Source organism: Tasmannia lanceolata, unplaced genomic scaffold, assembly GCF_043159265.1.
Source record: "Tasmannia lanceolata isolate RefF3 unplaced genomic scaffold, GAP_Taslan_0.1 ptg000013l, whole genome shotgun sequence".
NCBI classification, from domain to species: domain Eukaryota; kingdom Viridiplantae; phylum Streptophyta; class Magnoliopsida; order Canellales; family Winteraceae; genus Tasmannia; species Tasmannia lanceolata.
Window position 1 is genome coordinate 7963711 of NW_027518690.1, and position 18151 is coordinate 7981861.

Genomic DNA, 18151 nt, shown 5'->3' on the forward strand with positions numbered 1-18151 from the left:
TAATTCTGGTGATTACAGGGTTTTGTGCTCTATATCTCAGTATAGAGGATGATACCAGGGATCTGTATTTGTTTATAAACTCTCCCGGCGGATGGGTAATACCAGGAATAGCTATTTATGATACTATGCAATTTGTGCCACCAGACGTACATACAATATGCATGGGATTAGCCGCTTCGATGGGATCTTTTCTCCTAGTCGGAGGAGAAATTACCAAACGTCTAGCATTCCCTCACGCTTGGCGCCAATGAGTTTTTTTTATTTGAGAAAAAAGAAGAAGCGATCACTAAGTTAGTTGGTTTTTTATGCGTTTTATGAATGCATATTTTAATGCGTTTTACGTGTTTTTTATGCATATTTTTGCTCACCCTGTGCATTGCACGGGTATGCAACTAGTTTTTATGATAATTGGTAGTATAGGTGGAGAATGTATGCATTTGTGACTTCTAAAGAATGGTTGATAGAGTTGAAAAGTTAGCAAATGTCCTTTGGTTGGGCTGTTACGAGGACGAGATGAAATTTGATTCAACGACTCAAGACAGTGCTACTTGGCTCAAGGGATGGAGACCTTGCCCTGTTACTACCGTGACTCATAGATCAAGATAATTACATTTCAATAATGTAGGTGATGCACTTTCCAAGTCAAAATCTCAATTATTTGTACTTTACTTGAAAAGATTGATTTGTTTTTTTTTATTATAATAAATAATAATGTACGAATCTTCTGATTTCAGTTGGATTTTCTTTTAATGTTATATTTTATTTATTTATTTTGTTTGGATTATTGATATGATCTTTGAACAATTTTAATCTTTTTTTTTGTATCATCTACTATTCTATTCGTCCTCCCCTGTGCATTGCACGTGTTGATCGCTAGTATATACGTAAAACGGAATCCTGGACGATTTGGGTGCGCCACGTGTCACCCTTCCTCAAAAACGTAAAACTCCCTCTATAAGTTGTTATATTTGGATTGTAGAAAAAATCTCACTCTATCCCACGTTTTTAGCAAAATTGTTTCTATTACTCAATATCCCACGTATATTAGCACGGAATCCTGGACGACGTGGGTGCGCCACGTGGCACCCCTCCTAAAAAACGTAAAACTCTCTTTATAAGTTGTTATATGTGGATTGTAGAAAAAAATTCACCATGTCTCACGTTTTTAGCAAAATTGTTTATATTACTCAGTATCCCACGTATATTAGCAAAAGTGTTTCTATTTATTGGAGAAAAACCTCCATTATGTCCCATGATTTTAGTAAAATTGTTTCTATCTCTCAATATCCTTCGTTGGCAAAATTTTGGCAAATTATTTATTTCCATTTCCTTTCCTGAATTATCGAATAGATATCTTCTTCTATTTAAAGCTCCAAGCTTTCCTGATTCTCGAATAGAAATCTTCTTCTATTTAAAGCTCTAAGTTCTCCCATTTTTTTCCTCACAGGATTCTCTCATAGAAAACTTCTATTTAAACAAACTTCTATTTAAACAATTTGCCAATTTTAATTTCCTCACACGACTCTAACTTTCGTACAAATTTACAATTTTTAATTTGATAAGAATAGACAACTCAAAAGATAAAACTTAAGAATCCAGGATTGGCATTAACTTCCTATTCCTACGTTCCCTTCTACCACAGTTTCCTCCTAGATAGAAATTGTCTCCCGTAATTTCCTTTCTATCACACGCCTCCTGAAAGCTCCTTTCATATTTCTTCCCTTATTTACAGGTACGATTTGCCTTTACTTATTCGCAGCTTTTTGTATTCCACATTTCCACCTCTCTCTCTCTCTCTCAACCATTGCTTTGCTCAACTCTCTCTTTGCAGTAGGTGGAAGGCTTTCAGGTTTATAACTGTCGCGTAATTTATTTCTCCTATCTATATTTTATTTTCTTCTTTTTCATTATTTTGGTTCTAAAAGAATTTAAGACAACGGGGTATCAACGGTAGGTAGAAGAGGATGTTCTCGCCTTTTTCCTCTGCCAATGTTCGATGGGATATGTTTGGGTTGATTTCTATTTCTGCTGGTAATCTCTTGGATCCTCTTATATATATATATATATATATATTAAACATAGCGTAAAGAAATATTATTCTTGGAATCCAAAGAGTTTGTCTTAAAAAAATCAGCAGCCCTTGTTTTGTTTTAGAATTAAAAAATTCTTGGCCTCAAGAATGATATCAACACCCACCACATTTTTGGCATTTCACGTATTTTAAAATTTAGGCGTATGGTATTTTTCCAGTTCGGTTCGGTTCGGTTCAAGCTAAGAGTTTTATGGGTTCTTCTATACTTAAAGAAGAGTGGGGCCACTTTAAAGGGCCTTAAGTTCAATTTGATAAGGACACCCAACTCGATCAAAAATCACAACTTGTGTGTGCATGAGGCATGAGGCCTGGTGTAACACACGTGGGTGGGCCTAGTGTCTTTGTCTTGCCACAAGAGATCTTTGGATTTTGATCAATCCCAAAGATCCAAATAAAATTCATGAACCATGACTTACTATAACTTCTCCCACAATTAAACAACATTATTTCCTTGTCGGAATCTCCCGTGATACATGAGATGGAAAGAGGGTATAAATAACCTCTCCGTTACTCTTATAATCATCACTTGAATAAGATGGCTCTTCCTCTCCTCTCCTTCTACAATCCCTGCTCCATTTCACTTTTGCCACCTTCTATTCGGCATTCAAAGATAGCTCCGAGAACTGTAAACATGCCTAAGCACATTACATGCACTCTGAGCACCCAAACGGTTGACCCCACCATTAATCGTCGATCAGCAAATTTCCAACAAAGCTTTGGGGATTATGACTTCATTCAGTCACTAAAGACTGATTACACGGTGATTATAGCAATCCGTAGTGTTTTAAACCATTGATTTGGTGTGTTTGTAGTGACTTGTTCGTTCATTATTATATAGTTTGACCTAAGCATTATATCATCTGTGTTCATGAACACATGTACTGATCGAGTAAAAAATGATTTCGTAAAGGGTGATTTTTTTTTTGCCTCCCTTTAAGATAATGCGCTCCCCTTTTAACGTGATTTGATGTCAAAAAGTGTTAAAGTCTGCCCACAATTCGTTGTTAAAAGGGGGCCCCGCCCACAATTCACATTAAAAGGAGGGCGCATCATGCTACAAGGGGTGAAAAAATCATCTCCCCTTCGCCAGAAGGGTTTTAGAAGGCGGTTTTGATGGCCAGCTAAAAATCATCCCCCTTTCGGTTATCCTTTTGCCTCCTATCCTTGAGCCGGCTGGGGAATGTATAGTTCCTTGTAGTGTGTTCTATATAACTACTTAATAGGGTTTTGTATAATCATTTATGATTAATGAATAAATCCCAATTTCTCTTTAATCTTCACAGGGTGAGGTGTACGAGAGACAGATTGAGAAGCTAAAGGATGATGTGAGGTGTTTGTTCAAGAAAGTAGACCAAGACTTAGCTAGACTGAAGCTGATTGATACCCTTCAACACCTTGGCGTGGGATATCACTACAAGAATGAGATCAAGGAAGCGCTAAGTATTATTTCCATTCATGATAACAACACGAGGATGGAGGACGATCTTTACACAACGTCTCTCCGATTTAGGCTCCTCAGAAGACATGGATTTGAAGTCTCACAAGGTAGATATGCTCTCATGCCATAACAGAGCTTTTAAACTGTATGTAATCTCTAACTTTTGTAGTGTTTTGTGGGACAGACATTTTCAATCGCTTCATGGACCAGAAAGGCAACTTAATGGAATCTACTTGTAAGGATGTAAAGGGCATGTTGAGCTTGTATGAAGCTTCGTACCTTGCTTTCGAAGGGGAGATAGTCTTGGATGAAGCCAAAGCTTTCACGATCAAGCATCTCAAGGATGTCAATGAGAAGAAAGTAGGTAAGAACTTGAAAAGACAAATAGATCATGCCTTGGAGATTCCTTTGCATTGGAGGATGCCAAGGTTTGAAGCTAGATGGTACATAGAAACATATGTTGTAGAAGAAGACGTGAACCCTTTGTTATTCGAGTTGGCTAAGTTGGATTACAACATGGTGCAAGCCAAATACCAAACCAATGTTAAAGCCATGTCTAGGAAAGTGCATACGACATATCATCCTCGTACATATTTCTCAGTCTCTCATTTACATGTGTGTGTGTGTGTGAGAGAGAGAGAGAGAGAGCGGAGTTTCACCGTGCACGCCCGCCTCCCCTTCCTCCCTCGTTCAAAAATCCGAAAAATTAATACTAAAAGAAGAAAAACTGGGAAAACCCAAAAAAGAAGAGAGAAACCTCTCTCTCTCTCTCTCTCTCTCTCTCTCTATATATATATATATATATATAGCAGAAGAGAAAAGAAGAGAATTTTTGAATTTTTTGAAAATTCTATGAGAATTACACATCACTTTTTTGACTTTTTTTAACAAATGCACCCATTCAACTCACATATTTTCAATCCTACCCTCTCCTTTATGCTTTTTAACAAAGGCACCCATTAAAGCCACATAATTTCAATCTTACCCCCCTTCTTTATGGTTTTTTAATAAAAAATCAATAGGGTGATCTTAACCACCCGATTTAAGAGGAAGTATGAAAACCTCTATAGATTGGAGGGCTAGGATCAGCCTATGGAAATGATTTTTGGGGCACAACCTATTTATGTTGTGTTCCATCACATGGACGGTTTGGATCAACCCATGACGTAGTCCGTACAGTTATTTGTCGGCCCGTGCATCGCACGAGGTTTTTAACTAGTATATATATATATATATATATATATATATATATATATAAAGGAATGGAAACTAAGGGAATTATTTCAATTTCTCCCAACAATCTGTGAGAATTACACATCACTTCTTTTGACTTTTTTTTAACAAAGGCACCCATTCAACCCACATATTTACAATCATGGCACCTCCTTTATGCTTTCTAACAAAGGCACATGTTAAAGCCACATAATTTCAATCCTACTCCCTCCTTTATGCTTTTTAACAAAGGCACCAATGAAAACCACATAATTTCAATCTTACCCCCCTCCTTTATGCTTTTGTGATAAAAAAAATCTATAGGGTGATCTTAACCATCCGATGTAAGAGGAACACCATATTATGGAAACCTCTATCGATTGGACGGCTAGGATCAGCGTATGGAAATGATTTCTACGGCACAACCTGTTGATGTTGTGTTCCATCACATGGACGGTTTGGATCAACCTGTGATGTGGTCCGTACAGTTCTTGGGCCGGGTACGAGTCTAAGATTCGTGACCCGTAAATTTTTCCCGGTCATTTTGACCTGGCCCATGTCACCCAGACCCTTACGGGTCAGTCAAACCCTCCCATATTTTTCAAAATCTTTTTGATTGGCCCAAACATTAATCTCTCCAAATCTTTGAACTGGTCTATCCCCCACAGTTGGTGGGCCCAAATATTAATTTCTTCAAATCTTTGAACGAGGTAGGCCACACCTGTATTTTTCAAAATGAATTGTACACACCACCCCATGATCCAAACCCTCCATTTGATAATTATAGCCCTCCGATCTGAAGAAAAACTGCATATTACGGAAACCTCTATAGATTGGAGAGTTGTGATCATCCAATGGAAATGATTTTTGGGGCACGACCTATTTACATTGTGGCCCATCAAATGAATGGTTTCGATCATCCTATGGTGTGGGTCGTGCATTAACATTAAGGCCAAATTGTAGGCCCCGCCCAGATTTTTCAAATTAAGTTTGCGGTCAACGCCATGGGATGATCCAAGCCGTCCATTTGATGGGCCGTGACGCAAATAGGTTGTGCCCCCAAAATCCTTTCGATGGGATGATCGCAACCCTCCGATCTATAAGGTTTCCGTAATATCAAGTTTCTCTATTGTCTATCATGAGAAGCTAAATATAATGTTTTCCCACTCCCCGTGCGGATGGGTAGTTGCATGTGATCGCAAAAGGCATTTTGCGGATGGGTAGTTGCATGTGAGACCTGCCACTTTTCAGTAGATTTTGTCTTCATTCACAAGGTGGCTGGTATCACTACAATATTTACTTTATACTGAAACATATTCCTTTGCATTGCACTTTTTTAATTACTTTTTCATGGCTTACAATACTCGAGATGTTATCAACATCCAATCAGAAAAGTACAAATCAGTTCCCATATAGTTTATAATCAATTCATATTTTTTTTTTGAAATGGTAAAATTATAAATGATGGAAAAAAAAAAAAACAGGGGACCGAGATGGAACTCCCACATTTACAATAGAAAACGAGAAGACAAAAGAGACGAAATATACAATCAACGGCACACCACTCCTCAAGGAGGAAGGTGGTCAAACCACCTAATAGGACCACTAGATACACCACGCTTGGCAAGCGCATCCGCCTTATCATTTGCCGATCTTTTGACATGTTGATATCCGATAAAAGACCCCGAAGTTATATCACCAATCTCATCAAACATTGGCTCTTTTGTGGAGATAATAGCAGTAGCAGTGCTCTTTTGTTTTATTAATCACACTTCAATCTTGGTTGACATTTTTCTAATTGGCTACTAATTGCCAATGAAAGAATTGCGGAAAAACGAGAGGATTGCTATTATCAATATAATGAAGTGCTGATCATTTCCCTATACGTATGATGAATGTTTGTTGGTGTAAGACACCTCAAAAAGAAGATATGCTCTTTCTCTTTTGCTTTTCTTAGGTGGTGCAGAAATTTGGAACTTGGTAAGCACTTGAGCTTTTCTAGAGACCGTTTGATGGAGTGCTTTTTATGGGCCCCTGGAATTATGTCAGAACCTGAGTTTGGACCGAATAGAGAAGCGCTTACAAAAGTGAATCAACTAATAACAACCATTGATGATGTCTATGATCTCTATGGTTCCATCGAAGAACTGGAGCTCTTTACAGATGCTATTGATAGGTAGAGAGTTTGTATATATTAATTTGATCCCAACTAGAGAATTTGTCAATATTTTAGGACCCTTCAATGCTTCTTGTCTAGTTCTCATATTACAGACATTTGACTGACTTTTTGCAGATGGGATGTTAATTCCATAGAAAAACTTCCAGATTACATGAAGATATGTTTTATGGCTCTCTTCAACACCACCAATGAAATGGCTTATGAGATCCTAAAGGCACAAGGATTGGAAATCACAAGGATCCTAAAGAATCTGGTAGTGCCTTCATTCTTACTCTTATCAAGTTAATTTTGCCTCTTCAATAATTCAACTATAGAATTTGCTAGCGGCCATAGCAAAAGGCATTTCACAGAGTGTCAGTAGCATGAGAGAGCAGCCACATAGGCCCACTGTCCAACAGATTTTGTCATTATTCATGACATGACTGCATACTCATGCAACAGACGTTACACGAAATGCCTTTTGCGATGGCCCCTAGCAAGTCCCTTCAATTATAGTATCAAAACTCCCCCATCTCTTCGTTGACTCGCCGGATTCGACTCCCTTAGACTATGGATGAGTTCTTATTCAAGTCCTTCAAATCTAATCAAAATCTCTCTGACTCTCATGTTATGAATTCATCAATTGAGTACTCAGTCGGGTCAATCAACTACTAGATCACACCGCACCGAGTTGACTAGGATTTGTTTTGGCTGCATTTTGGCCTGCACCCGCATTTTAAAACTAATTTCATTATCATGCGTGGAATTAGTGTTTAACCTATCTAATGAGATGCTTTGTTTGATTTAGTGGGCAGATTTATGTAAATCATACCTTGTGGAGGCAAAATGGTATTGCAATGGATATACGCCGACGCTTGATGAGTATCTAAGCAATGCATGGATTTCGATATCGGGGCCAGTTGTGCTAGGCAATGCTTATTTATCATCAAAAACAAAGACAACAAAGAATGCACTGGTTTGCATAGAAAAGTATTCTAATCTTATACGTTCATCATCGTTGATTTTTAGACTTTGGGATGATTGGGGGACTTCAAAGGTAAATTAGCTATACTTAGCTTCTATGTTGCACTATTTAAATCACTGACTTCATTGTATATGTATATTTTTCAACAATATAGGATGAGCTAGAGAGAGGTGATGTTCCCAAATCTATCCAATGTTACATGCACGAAACAGGTGCTCCAGAGGAAGTTGCTCGCGAACATATAAGAGGTATAATTAGTGATACATGGAAGAAGCTGAATAAAGAATCTTTCTCTTGTTCCCTTCCCGAATCTCTAATCAATGCTGCGTTGGATGTTCTAAGGATGGCCCAATGCTATTACGAATTCGGTGATGGATTTGAATCTCCAGATAATGAAACTAAAGAGCGATTTAGATCATTGCTGGTTGAACCCATTTCGGTTACAAAATAATTAGTATTTTATGGTCTATGAAGATGATTATCAACTTCATAATAGTAGATATCAGACGATATCTAAATGTAATATTATTTACATGAATTATGAACTTGCAATAAAGAGATAGATATAAATTTTGCATTTTTAATTATTTAAGCCCTTTCTATGTTGTGGAGTAACAAGAATGTTTATATAGAAGAGAACAAAATCTGTAGTTACAATGTAATACCCGGCCTCAAGTTGGGAAGTTCCTTTTAAATGGCTGTCCTTATCAAAAGCTGAGCACAAGAAATGCAAAGCAAAACCCCTAAACTATCCTGGCTTTTGTGAACACTTTGACTTATATGACCCAACGTCCTTGACTCCAAAACTAATTCGACTTGATAGAAACTAAGAAAGGAAAACGACTTGTTTAACAAGACAACTCCTAAAAGAACCAGAACTATCTTTCTAGAATCACCGTGATGTCCAAGCTCTGTTATAATGATCAGCCATTGTATGGTCATCGTCTGTACATAATCTCGGGTTGATCATGGATCTGAAGTCTTCATCCCTTGATCTGTGTCATTCGATTAATCTGTTTACCTTTGTGGGACATTCAGCCGTCGATCGACTGAGATTCAACTGCATCGCTGACCCAAGATAGGGCCGGGTGTTACATTCCCCACTGTACCTTTTCTGCCCGTGTATTTCGGCGGCAATATACACCTACGTTATCATGTAAAAATTCATGCCCCACCCATGTAGAGAATGTTAGCACAATCCTTTTCTATGTGCAATTTCCTTTAACTTAGAGTTTCAAAAGAATAGAAGTCTTTGTGTGTTGCGTGACAACATCCCACACACATGAACTCTCCATAAAGGAGAAGTGAGTAATGTCCATATCTTCAAGATACAAAATAGAATAAGCAATATAAGTCACTTTATTCATCCCAATAACACAAAGAAATGATGCAAAACTGTGATGTGTTTTTAATAACCAAATGATACAGGAGATGCCGATCATGATGCATGGAAGAATTCCCCATGCATAGAAATCATTTAGAATCCAAACATAATCCAAAGCCGTACAGCATCTAATTGATGAAGTCTGTTTCTTTTAGTTAGTAGCATATGTCGTCTTTATATAGTGTTAGTGGGAGAAGGCAACGTCAAAAGAAGCTGTGGATGTGATTGAAGATAAAGAGAATAAAAGAAAACTGTTTGGGAAGAAGTTCATCATAAAGCATTCCATCCTTTTGTCGAAAATAGAGCCTAGGGTTTGACAACAAAGTTGGGCTTTTATTTCGAAAAAATGACCAAAATTGAGGTGCATGTATAAGGGGTCTGCTCATACAATACTCAGAATGGTTTTTGCAGATTTATCAACCATATTGATATTTACACTCTTTTCATGTATTCTCGATTGCTTTCTTTTTCATTTGAGAAAAATACAGATACACCCCTCAACTTTCTGACATTTTCAATTATAACCTAGACTTTTAAAGTCACCAATTACGCACCTAAGGTTTCAATTTGTCTAAATTTTTTGACTTGAAAATTCAAATTTCGTAAAAAAACATTCCACTTTGACAATCATCAATCTTTAGACGAAAAAGATTTGTAACACACGTGGGTGGGCCTAGTGTCTTTGTCTTGCCACAAGAGATCTTTGGATTTTGATCAATCCCAAAGATCCAAATAAAATTCATGAACCATGACTTACTATAACTTCTCCCACAATTAAACAACATTATTTCCTTGTCGGAATCTCCCGTGATACATGAGATGGAAAGAGGGTATAAATAACCTCTCCGTTACTCTTATAATCATCACTTGAATAAGATGGCTCTTCCTCTCCTCTCCTTCTACAATCCCTGCTCCATTTCACTTTTGCCACCTTCTATTCGGCATTCAAAGATACCTCCGAGAACTGTAAACATGCCTAAGCACATTACATGCACTCTGAGCACCCAAACGGTCGACCCCACCATTAATCGTCGATCAGCAAATTACCAACAAAGCTTTGGGGATTATGACTTCATTCAGTCACTAAAGACTGATTACACGGTGATTATAGCAATCCGTAGTGTTTTAAACCATTGATTTGGTGTGTTTGTAGTGACTTGTTCGTTCATTATTATATAGTTTGACCTAAGCATTATATCATCTGTGTTAATGAACACATGTACTGATCGAGTAAAAAATGATTTCGTAAAGGGTGATTTTTTTTTTTGCCTCCCTTTAGGATAATGCGCTCCCCTTTTAACGTCATTTGATTTCAAAAAGTGTTAAAGTCTGCCCACAATTCGTTGTTAAAAGGGGGCCCAGCCCACAATTCACATTAAAAGGAGGGCGCATCATCCTACAAGGGGTGAAAAAATCATCTCCCCTTCGTAGAAGGGTTTTAGAAGGCGGTTTTGATGGCCAGCTAAAAATCATCTCCCTTTTGGTTATCCTTTTGCCTATCCTTGAGCCGGCTGGGGAATGTATAGTTTCTTGTAGTGTGTTCTATATAACTACTTAATAGGGGTTTGTATAATCATTTATGATTAGTGAATAAATCCCAATTTCTCTTTAATCTTCACAGGGTGAGGTGTACGAGAGACAGATTGAGAAGCTAAAGGATGATGTGAGGTGTTTGTTCAAGAAAGTAGACCAAGACTTAGCTAGACTGAAGCTGATTGATACCCTTCAACACCTTGGCGTGGGATATCACTTCAAGAATGAGATCAAGGAAGCGCTAAGTATTATTTCCATTCATGATAACAACACGAGGATGGAGGACGATCTTTACACAACGTCTCTCCGATTTAGGCTCCTCAGAAGACATGGATTTGAAGTCTCACAAGGTAGATATGCTCTCATGCCATAACAGAGCTTTTAAACTGTATGTAATCTCTAACTTTTGTAGTGTTTGTGGGACAGACATTTTCAATCGCTTCATGGACGAGAAAGGCAACTTAATGGAATCTACTTGTAAGGATGTAAAGGGCATGTTGAGCTTGTATGAAGCTTCGTACCTTGCTTTCGAAGGGGAGATAGTCTTGGATGAAGCCAAAGCTTTCACGATCAAGCATCTCAAGGATGTCAATGAGAAGAAAGTAGGTAAGAACTTGAAAAGACAAATAGATCATGCCTTGGAGATTCCTTTGCATTGGAGGATGCCTAGGTTTGAAGCTAAATGGTACATAGAAACATATGTTGGAGAAGAAGACGTGAACCCTTTGTTATTCGAGTTGGCTAAGTTGGATTACAACATGGTGCAAGCCAAATACCAAACCAATGTTAAAGCCATGTCTAGGCAAGTGCATACGACATATCATCCTCGTACATATTTCTCTGTCTCTCATTTACATGTGAGTGTGTGTTAGAGAGAGAGAGAGAGAGAGGAAGCGGAGTTTCACTGTGCACTCCCGCCTCCTCTTCCTCCCTCGTTCAAAAATCCGAAAAATTAATACTAAAAGAAGAAAAACCGGGAAAACACAAAAAAGAAGAGAGAAACCTCTCTCTCTCTCTCTCTCTCTCTCTATATATATATATATATATATAGAGGAATGGAAACTAAGGGAATTATTTCAATTTCTCCCAAAAATCTGTGAGAATTACACATCACTTTTTTTGACTTTTTTTTAACAAAGGCACCCATTCAACCCACATATTTACAATCCTGCCCCCTCCTTTATGCTTTCTAACAAAGGCACCTGTTAAAGCCACATAATTTCAATCCTACCCCCTCCTTTATGCTTTTTAACAAAGGCACCCATGAAAGCCACATAATTTCAATCTTACCACCCTCCCTTTATGCTTTTGTGATAAAAAAATTTATAGGGTGATCTTAACCATCCGATGTAAGAGGAACAGCATATTATGGAAACCTCTATCGATTGGACGGCTATGATCAGCGTATGGAAATGATTTCTGCGGCACAACCTGTTGATGTTGTGTTCCATCATATGGACGGTTTGGATCAACCTGTGATGTGGTCTGTACAGTTCTTGGGCCGGGTACGGGTCCAAGATTCGTGACCCGTAAATTTCCCCCGGTCATTTTGACTTGGCCCATGTCACCCGGACCCTTACGGGTCGGTCAAACCCTCCCATATTTTTCAAAATCTTTTTGATGGGCCCAAACATTAATCTCTTCAAATCTTTGAACTGGTCTATCCCCCACAGTTGGTGGACCCAAATATTAATTTCTTCAAACCTTTTAACGAGGTAGGCCACACCTGTATTTTTCAAAATGAATTGTACACACCACCCCATGATCCAAACCCTCCATTTGATAATTATAGCCCTCCGATCTGAAGAAAAACTGCATATTATGGAAACCTCTATAGATTGGAGAGTTGTGATCATCTAATGGAAATGATTTTTGGGGCACGACCTATTTACATTGTGGCCCATCAAATGAATGGTTTCGATCATCCTATGGTGTGGGTCGTGCATTAACATTAAGGCCAAATTGTAGGCCCCACCCAGATTTTTCAAATTAAGTTTGCGGTCAACGCCATAGGATGATCCAAGCCGTCCATTTGATGGGCCGCGATGCAAATAGGTTGTGCCCCCAAAATCATTTCGATGGGATGATCGCAACCCTCCGATCTATAAGGTTTCCGTAATATGCAGTTCCTCTATTGTCTATCATGAGAAGCTAAATATAATGTTTTCTCACTCCTGATGCACGGGGTGTCCCACTAGTGTGTGTGTGTGTGTGTGTATATATATATATATATATATATATATATATATATATATATAGGAATGGAAACTAAGGGAATTATTTCAATTTCTCCCAAAAATCTGTGAGAATTACACATCACTTTTTTGACTTTTTTTAACAAAGGCACCCATTCAACCACGTATTTACAATCCTACCCCCTCCTTTATGCTTTCTAACAAAGGCACCTGTTAAAGCCACATAATTTCAATCCTGCCCCCTCCTTTATGCTTTTTAACAAAGGCACCAATGAAAGCCACATAATTTCAATCTTACTCCCCTCCTTTATGCTTTTGTAATAAAAAACTCTATAGGGTGATCTTAACCATCTGATGTAAGAGGAACAACATATTAAGGAAACCTCTATAGATTGGACGGCTAGGATCAGCGTATGGAAATGATTTCTAGGGCACAACCAATTGATGTTGTGTTCCATCACATGGACGGTTTGGATCAACCTGTGATGTGGTCCGTACAATTCTTGGGCCGGGTACGGGTCCAAGATTCGTGACCCGTAAAATTTTCCCGTTCATTTTGACCCAGCCCGTGTCACCCGGACCCTTACGGGTTGGTCAAACCCTCCCATATTTTTTAAAATCTTTTTGATGGACCCAAAAATTAATCTCTTCAAATCTTTGAACTGGTCTATCCCTACAGTTGGTGGGCCCAAATATTAATTTCTTCAAATCTTTGAACGAGGTAGGCCCCACCTGTATTTTTCAAAATGAATTGTACGCACCACCCCATGATCCAAACCCTCCATTTGATAATCATAGCCCTCCGATCTACAGAAAAACTGCATATTACGGAAACCTCTATAGATTGGAGAGTTGTGATCATCCAATGGAAATGATTTTAGGGGCACGACCTATTTACATTGTGGCCCATCAAATGAATGGTTTCGATCATCCTATGGTGTGGGTCGTGCATTAACATTAAGGCCAAATTGTAGGCCCCACCCAGATTTTTCAAATTAAGTTTGCGGTCAACGCCATAGGATGATCCAAGCTGTCCATTTGATGGGCCGCGACGCAAATAGGTTGTGCCCCCAAAATCATTTCGATGGGATGATCGCAACCCTCCGATCTATAAGGTTTCCGTAATATGCAGTTTCTCTATTGTCTATCATGAGAAGCTAAATATAATGTTTTTCCACTCCCCGTGCATCGCACGGGGTGTCCCACTAGTGTATATATATATATATATATAACACATTTATGGGATTTGCTAGGGATCGCAAAAGGCATTTTGTGGATGGGTAGTTGCATGTGAGACCAGCCACTTTTCAGTAGATTTTGTCTTCATTCACAAGGTGACTGGTATCACTACAATATTTACTTTATACTGAAACATATTCCTTTGCATTGCACTTTTTTAATTAACTTTTCACGGCTTACAATACTCGAGATGTTATCAACATCCAATCAGAAAAGTACAAATCAGTTCTCATATAGTTTATAATCAATTCATTTTTTTTTTGAAATGGTAATATTATAAATGATGGAAAAAAAAAAAAGGGGGACCGAGATGGAACTCCCACATTTACAATAGAAAACAAGAAGACAAAAGAGACGAAATATGCAATCAACGGCACACCACTCCTCAAGGAGGAAGGTGGTCAAACCACCTAATAGGACCACTAGATACACCACGCTTGGCAAGCGCATCCGCCTTATCATTTGCCGATCTTTTGACATGTTGATATCCGATAAAAGACCCCGAAGTTTTATCACCAATCTCATCATTGGCTCTTTTGTGGAGATAATAGCAGTAGCAGTGCTCTTTTGTTTTATTAATCACACTTTAATCTTGGTTAACATTTTTCTAATTGGCTAGTAATTGGCAATGAAAGAATTGCGGAAAAACGAGAGGATTGCTATTATCAATATAATGAAGTGCTGATCATTTCCCTATACGTATGATGAATGTTTGTTGGTGTAAGACACCTCAAAAAGAAGATATGCTCTTTCTCTTTTGCTTTTCTTAGGTGGTGGAGAAATTTGGAACTTGGTAAGCACTTGAGCTTTTCTAGAGACCGTTTGATGGAGTGCTTTTTATGGGCCCTTGGAATTATGTCAGAACCTGAGTTTGGACCGAATAGAGAAGCGCTTACAAAAGTGAATCAACTAATAACAACCATTGATGATGTCTATGATCTATATGGTTCCATCGAAGAACTGGAGCTCTTTACAGATGCTATTGATAGGTAGAGAGTTTGTATATAATAATTTGACCCCAACTAGAGAATTTGTCAATATTTTAGGACCCTTCAATGCTTCTTGTCTAGTTCTCATATTACAGACATTTGACTGACTTTTTGCAGATGGGATGTTAATTCCATAGAAAAACTTCCAGATTACATGAAGATATGTTTTATGGCTCTCTTCAACACCACCAATGAAATGGCTTATGAGATCCTAAAGGCACAAGGATTGGAAATCACAAGGATCCTAAAGAATCTGGTAGTGCCTTCATTCTTACTCTTATCAAGTTAATTTTCCCTCTTCAATAATTCAACTATAGAATTTGCTAGCGGCCATAGCAAAAGGCATTTCACAGAGTGTCACTAGCATGAGAGAGCAGCCACATAGGCCCACTGTCCAACAGGTTTTGTCATTATTCATACCATGACTGCATACTCATGCAACAGACGTTACACGAAATGCCTTTTGCGATGGTCCCTAGCAAGTCCCTTCAATTATAGTATCAAAACTCCCCCATCTCTTCGTTGACTCGCCGGATTCGACTCCCTTAGACTATGGATGAGTTCTTATTCAAGTCCTTCAAATCTAATCAAAATCTCTCTGACTCTCATGTTATGAATTCATCAATTGAGTACTCAGTCGGGTCAATCAACTACTAGATCACACCGCACCGAGTTGACTAGGATTTGTTTTGGCTGCATTTTGGCCTGCACCCGCATTTTAAAACTAATTTCATTATCATGCGTGGAATTAGTGTTTAACCTATCTAATGAGATGCTTTATTTGATTTAGTGGGCAGATTTATGTAAATCATACCTTGTGGAGGCAAAATGGTATTGCAATGGATATACACCGACGCTTGATGAGTATCTAAGCAATGCATGGATTTCGATATCGGGGCCAGTTGTGCTAGGCAATGCTTATTTATCATCAAAAACAAAGATAACGAAGAATGCACTGGATTGCATAGAAAAGTATTCTAAGCTTATACGTTCATCATCGTTGATTTTAAGACTTTGGGATGATTGGGGGACTTCAAAGGTAAATTAGCTATACTTAGCTTCTATGTTGCACTATTTAAATCACTGACTTCATTGTATATGTCTATTTTTCAACAATATAGGATGAGCTAGAGAGAGGTGATGTTCCCAAATCTATCCAATGTTACATGCACGAAACAGGTGCTCCAGAGGAAGTTGCTCGCGAACATATAAGAGGTATAATTAGTGATACATGGAAGAAGCTGAATAAGGAATCTTTCTCTTGTTCCCTTCCCGAATCCCTAATCAATGCTGCGTTGGATTTTCTAAGGATGGCCCAATGCTATTACGAATTCGGTGATGGATTTGGATCTCCAGATAATGAAACTAAAGAGCGATTTAGATCATTGCTGGTTGAACCCATTTCGGTTACAAAATAATTAGTCTTTTATGGTCTATGGAGATGATTATCAACTTCATAATAGTAGATATCAGACGATATCTAAATGTAATATTATTTACATGAATTATGAACTTGCAATAAAGAGATAGATATAAATTTTGCATTTTTAATTATTTAAGCCCTTTCTATGTTGTGGAGTAACAAGAATGTTTATATAGAAAAGAACAAAATCTGTAGTCACAATGTAATGCCCGGCCTCAAGTTGGGAAGTTCCTTTTAAGTCGTCTGCTCATACAATACTCAGAATGGTTTTTGCAGATTTATCAACCATATTGATATTTACACTCTTTTCATGTATTCTTGATTGCTTTCTTTTTCATTTGAGAAAGATACAGATACATCCCCTCAACTTTCTGACATTTTCAACTATAACCTTGACTTTTAAAGTCACCAATTACGCACCTCAGGTTTCAATTTGTCTAACGTAGACCCTTGAGGAAAATTTTGACATGAAAATTCGAATTTCGTAAAAAACAGTCCACTTTGACAGATCATCACTCTTTAGACGATAAATTTTTGTATAAAATTCCAATCGAAAATCCTGTTTTTGTTCGAAACTAGACTCAAAATCTATCCAATGGTAAATAATATGTCACGTTTTGACGAAGCTAACATTTTTGAAAAAATCGATAAAACGTGCCTACATTTTGGACTGGACTTTCAACACCATACATTGGTGGCTCAATACACAATTGTTGGCCCTGATTGAATGGATCGATTATGCAGTGTGGTAATGGATAAAAGATGATAAGGGAGCTAGGGAGATACACCTCCAAAAGGCCCATGTAGAGCTCCACTAAAAACACAAACAAAATGCCAAAATAAAATGACTTTTATATATATCAAAAAATAAACTTACAAGTTACCTTGTTCTCTTCTCTTTTCCCTTAGAAGTTTTACACTTCTATTCACTTCTTGATGCTTACCCTTTTAAACAAGTGACTTCATACTTAGAGACACAAAATACCCCTAAAATAGCTAATTACATTAAACACTTTGTTGTAGTCCCATAAGTCCTTTTGGTATCCTAAGCAACATCATAGGAACTCCCAATACAGACTCTTTGATAATCTAGCCTAAACATTAAGGACACTATAAAACATGCAAGGGCTCTCATGCACTTTTCTGGCATGGTCCTCCATATCCCCGAGTGCAAGCAATCTCACTATCGGTTTGGTGCCTCAGGTCGAAATTGGCTGAACATATTAGACTGCAACAAGTTCTGGCACACCGTTCTGACCAAAGAGGGGAGGTGCATTTCATTAATTACCGACAAGAACCAATCAAGTTCTAAGGGTCGATCCTGGCATAAGAAGGCATGAATCTGAAATCATGACCATCAAACTTTTAAAACATCACAAGTGGACCCACAAGGTCATAGCCCCATCTCGAATTGACACCACATGCCTAGGATAAAAAAGAACTACAAAATCAAAGGCTTTGCTTTTCTTGGCAGAAACCTAAACAAGGCTTGATGGAACAAAA

The 18151-nt window shown here is 38.0% G+C and overlaps 2 protein-coding genes across 2 annotated transcripts; both read left to right on the top strand.

The window, feature by feature from the left end:
- The first annotated feature begins 2623 nt into the window (after positions 1 to 2623).
- On the top strand, positions 2624 to 8469 carry LOC143890763 (alpha-terpineol synthase, chloroplastic-like). The gene is made up of 7 exons (XM_077395446.1): positions 2624 to 2852; positions 3376 to 3637; positions 3715 to 4096; positions 6700 to 6918; positions 7036 to 7174; positions 7709 to 7957; positions 8040 to 8469. Exons 1-7 carry the CDS (start codon positions 2628 to 2630, stop codon positions 8334 to 8336), a joined length of 1773 nt encoding a protein of 590 aa, XP_077251561.1. The 5' UTR covers positions 2624 to 2627; the 3' UTR covers positions 8337 to 8469.
- A 1746-nt stretch (positions 8470 to 10215) lies between these two features.
- Positions 10216 to 16776, top strand: LOC143890764 (alpha-terpineol synthase, chloroplastic-like). Its single transcript, XM_077395447.1, has 7 exons — positions 10216 to 10370; positions 10891 to 11152; positions 11229 to 11604; positions 15007 to 15225; positions 15343 to 15481; positions 16016 to 16264; positions 16347 to 16776. Exons 1-7 carry the CDS (start codon positions 10242 to 10244, stop codon positions 16641 to 16643), a joined length of 1671 nt encoding a protein of 556 aa, XP_077251562.1. The 5' UTR covers positions 10216 to 10241; the 3' UTR covers positions 16644 to 16776.
- The last annotated feature ends 1375 nt before the right edge of the window (positions 16777 to 18151 follow it).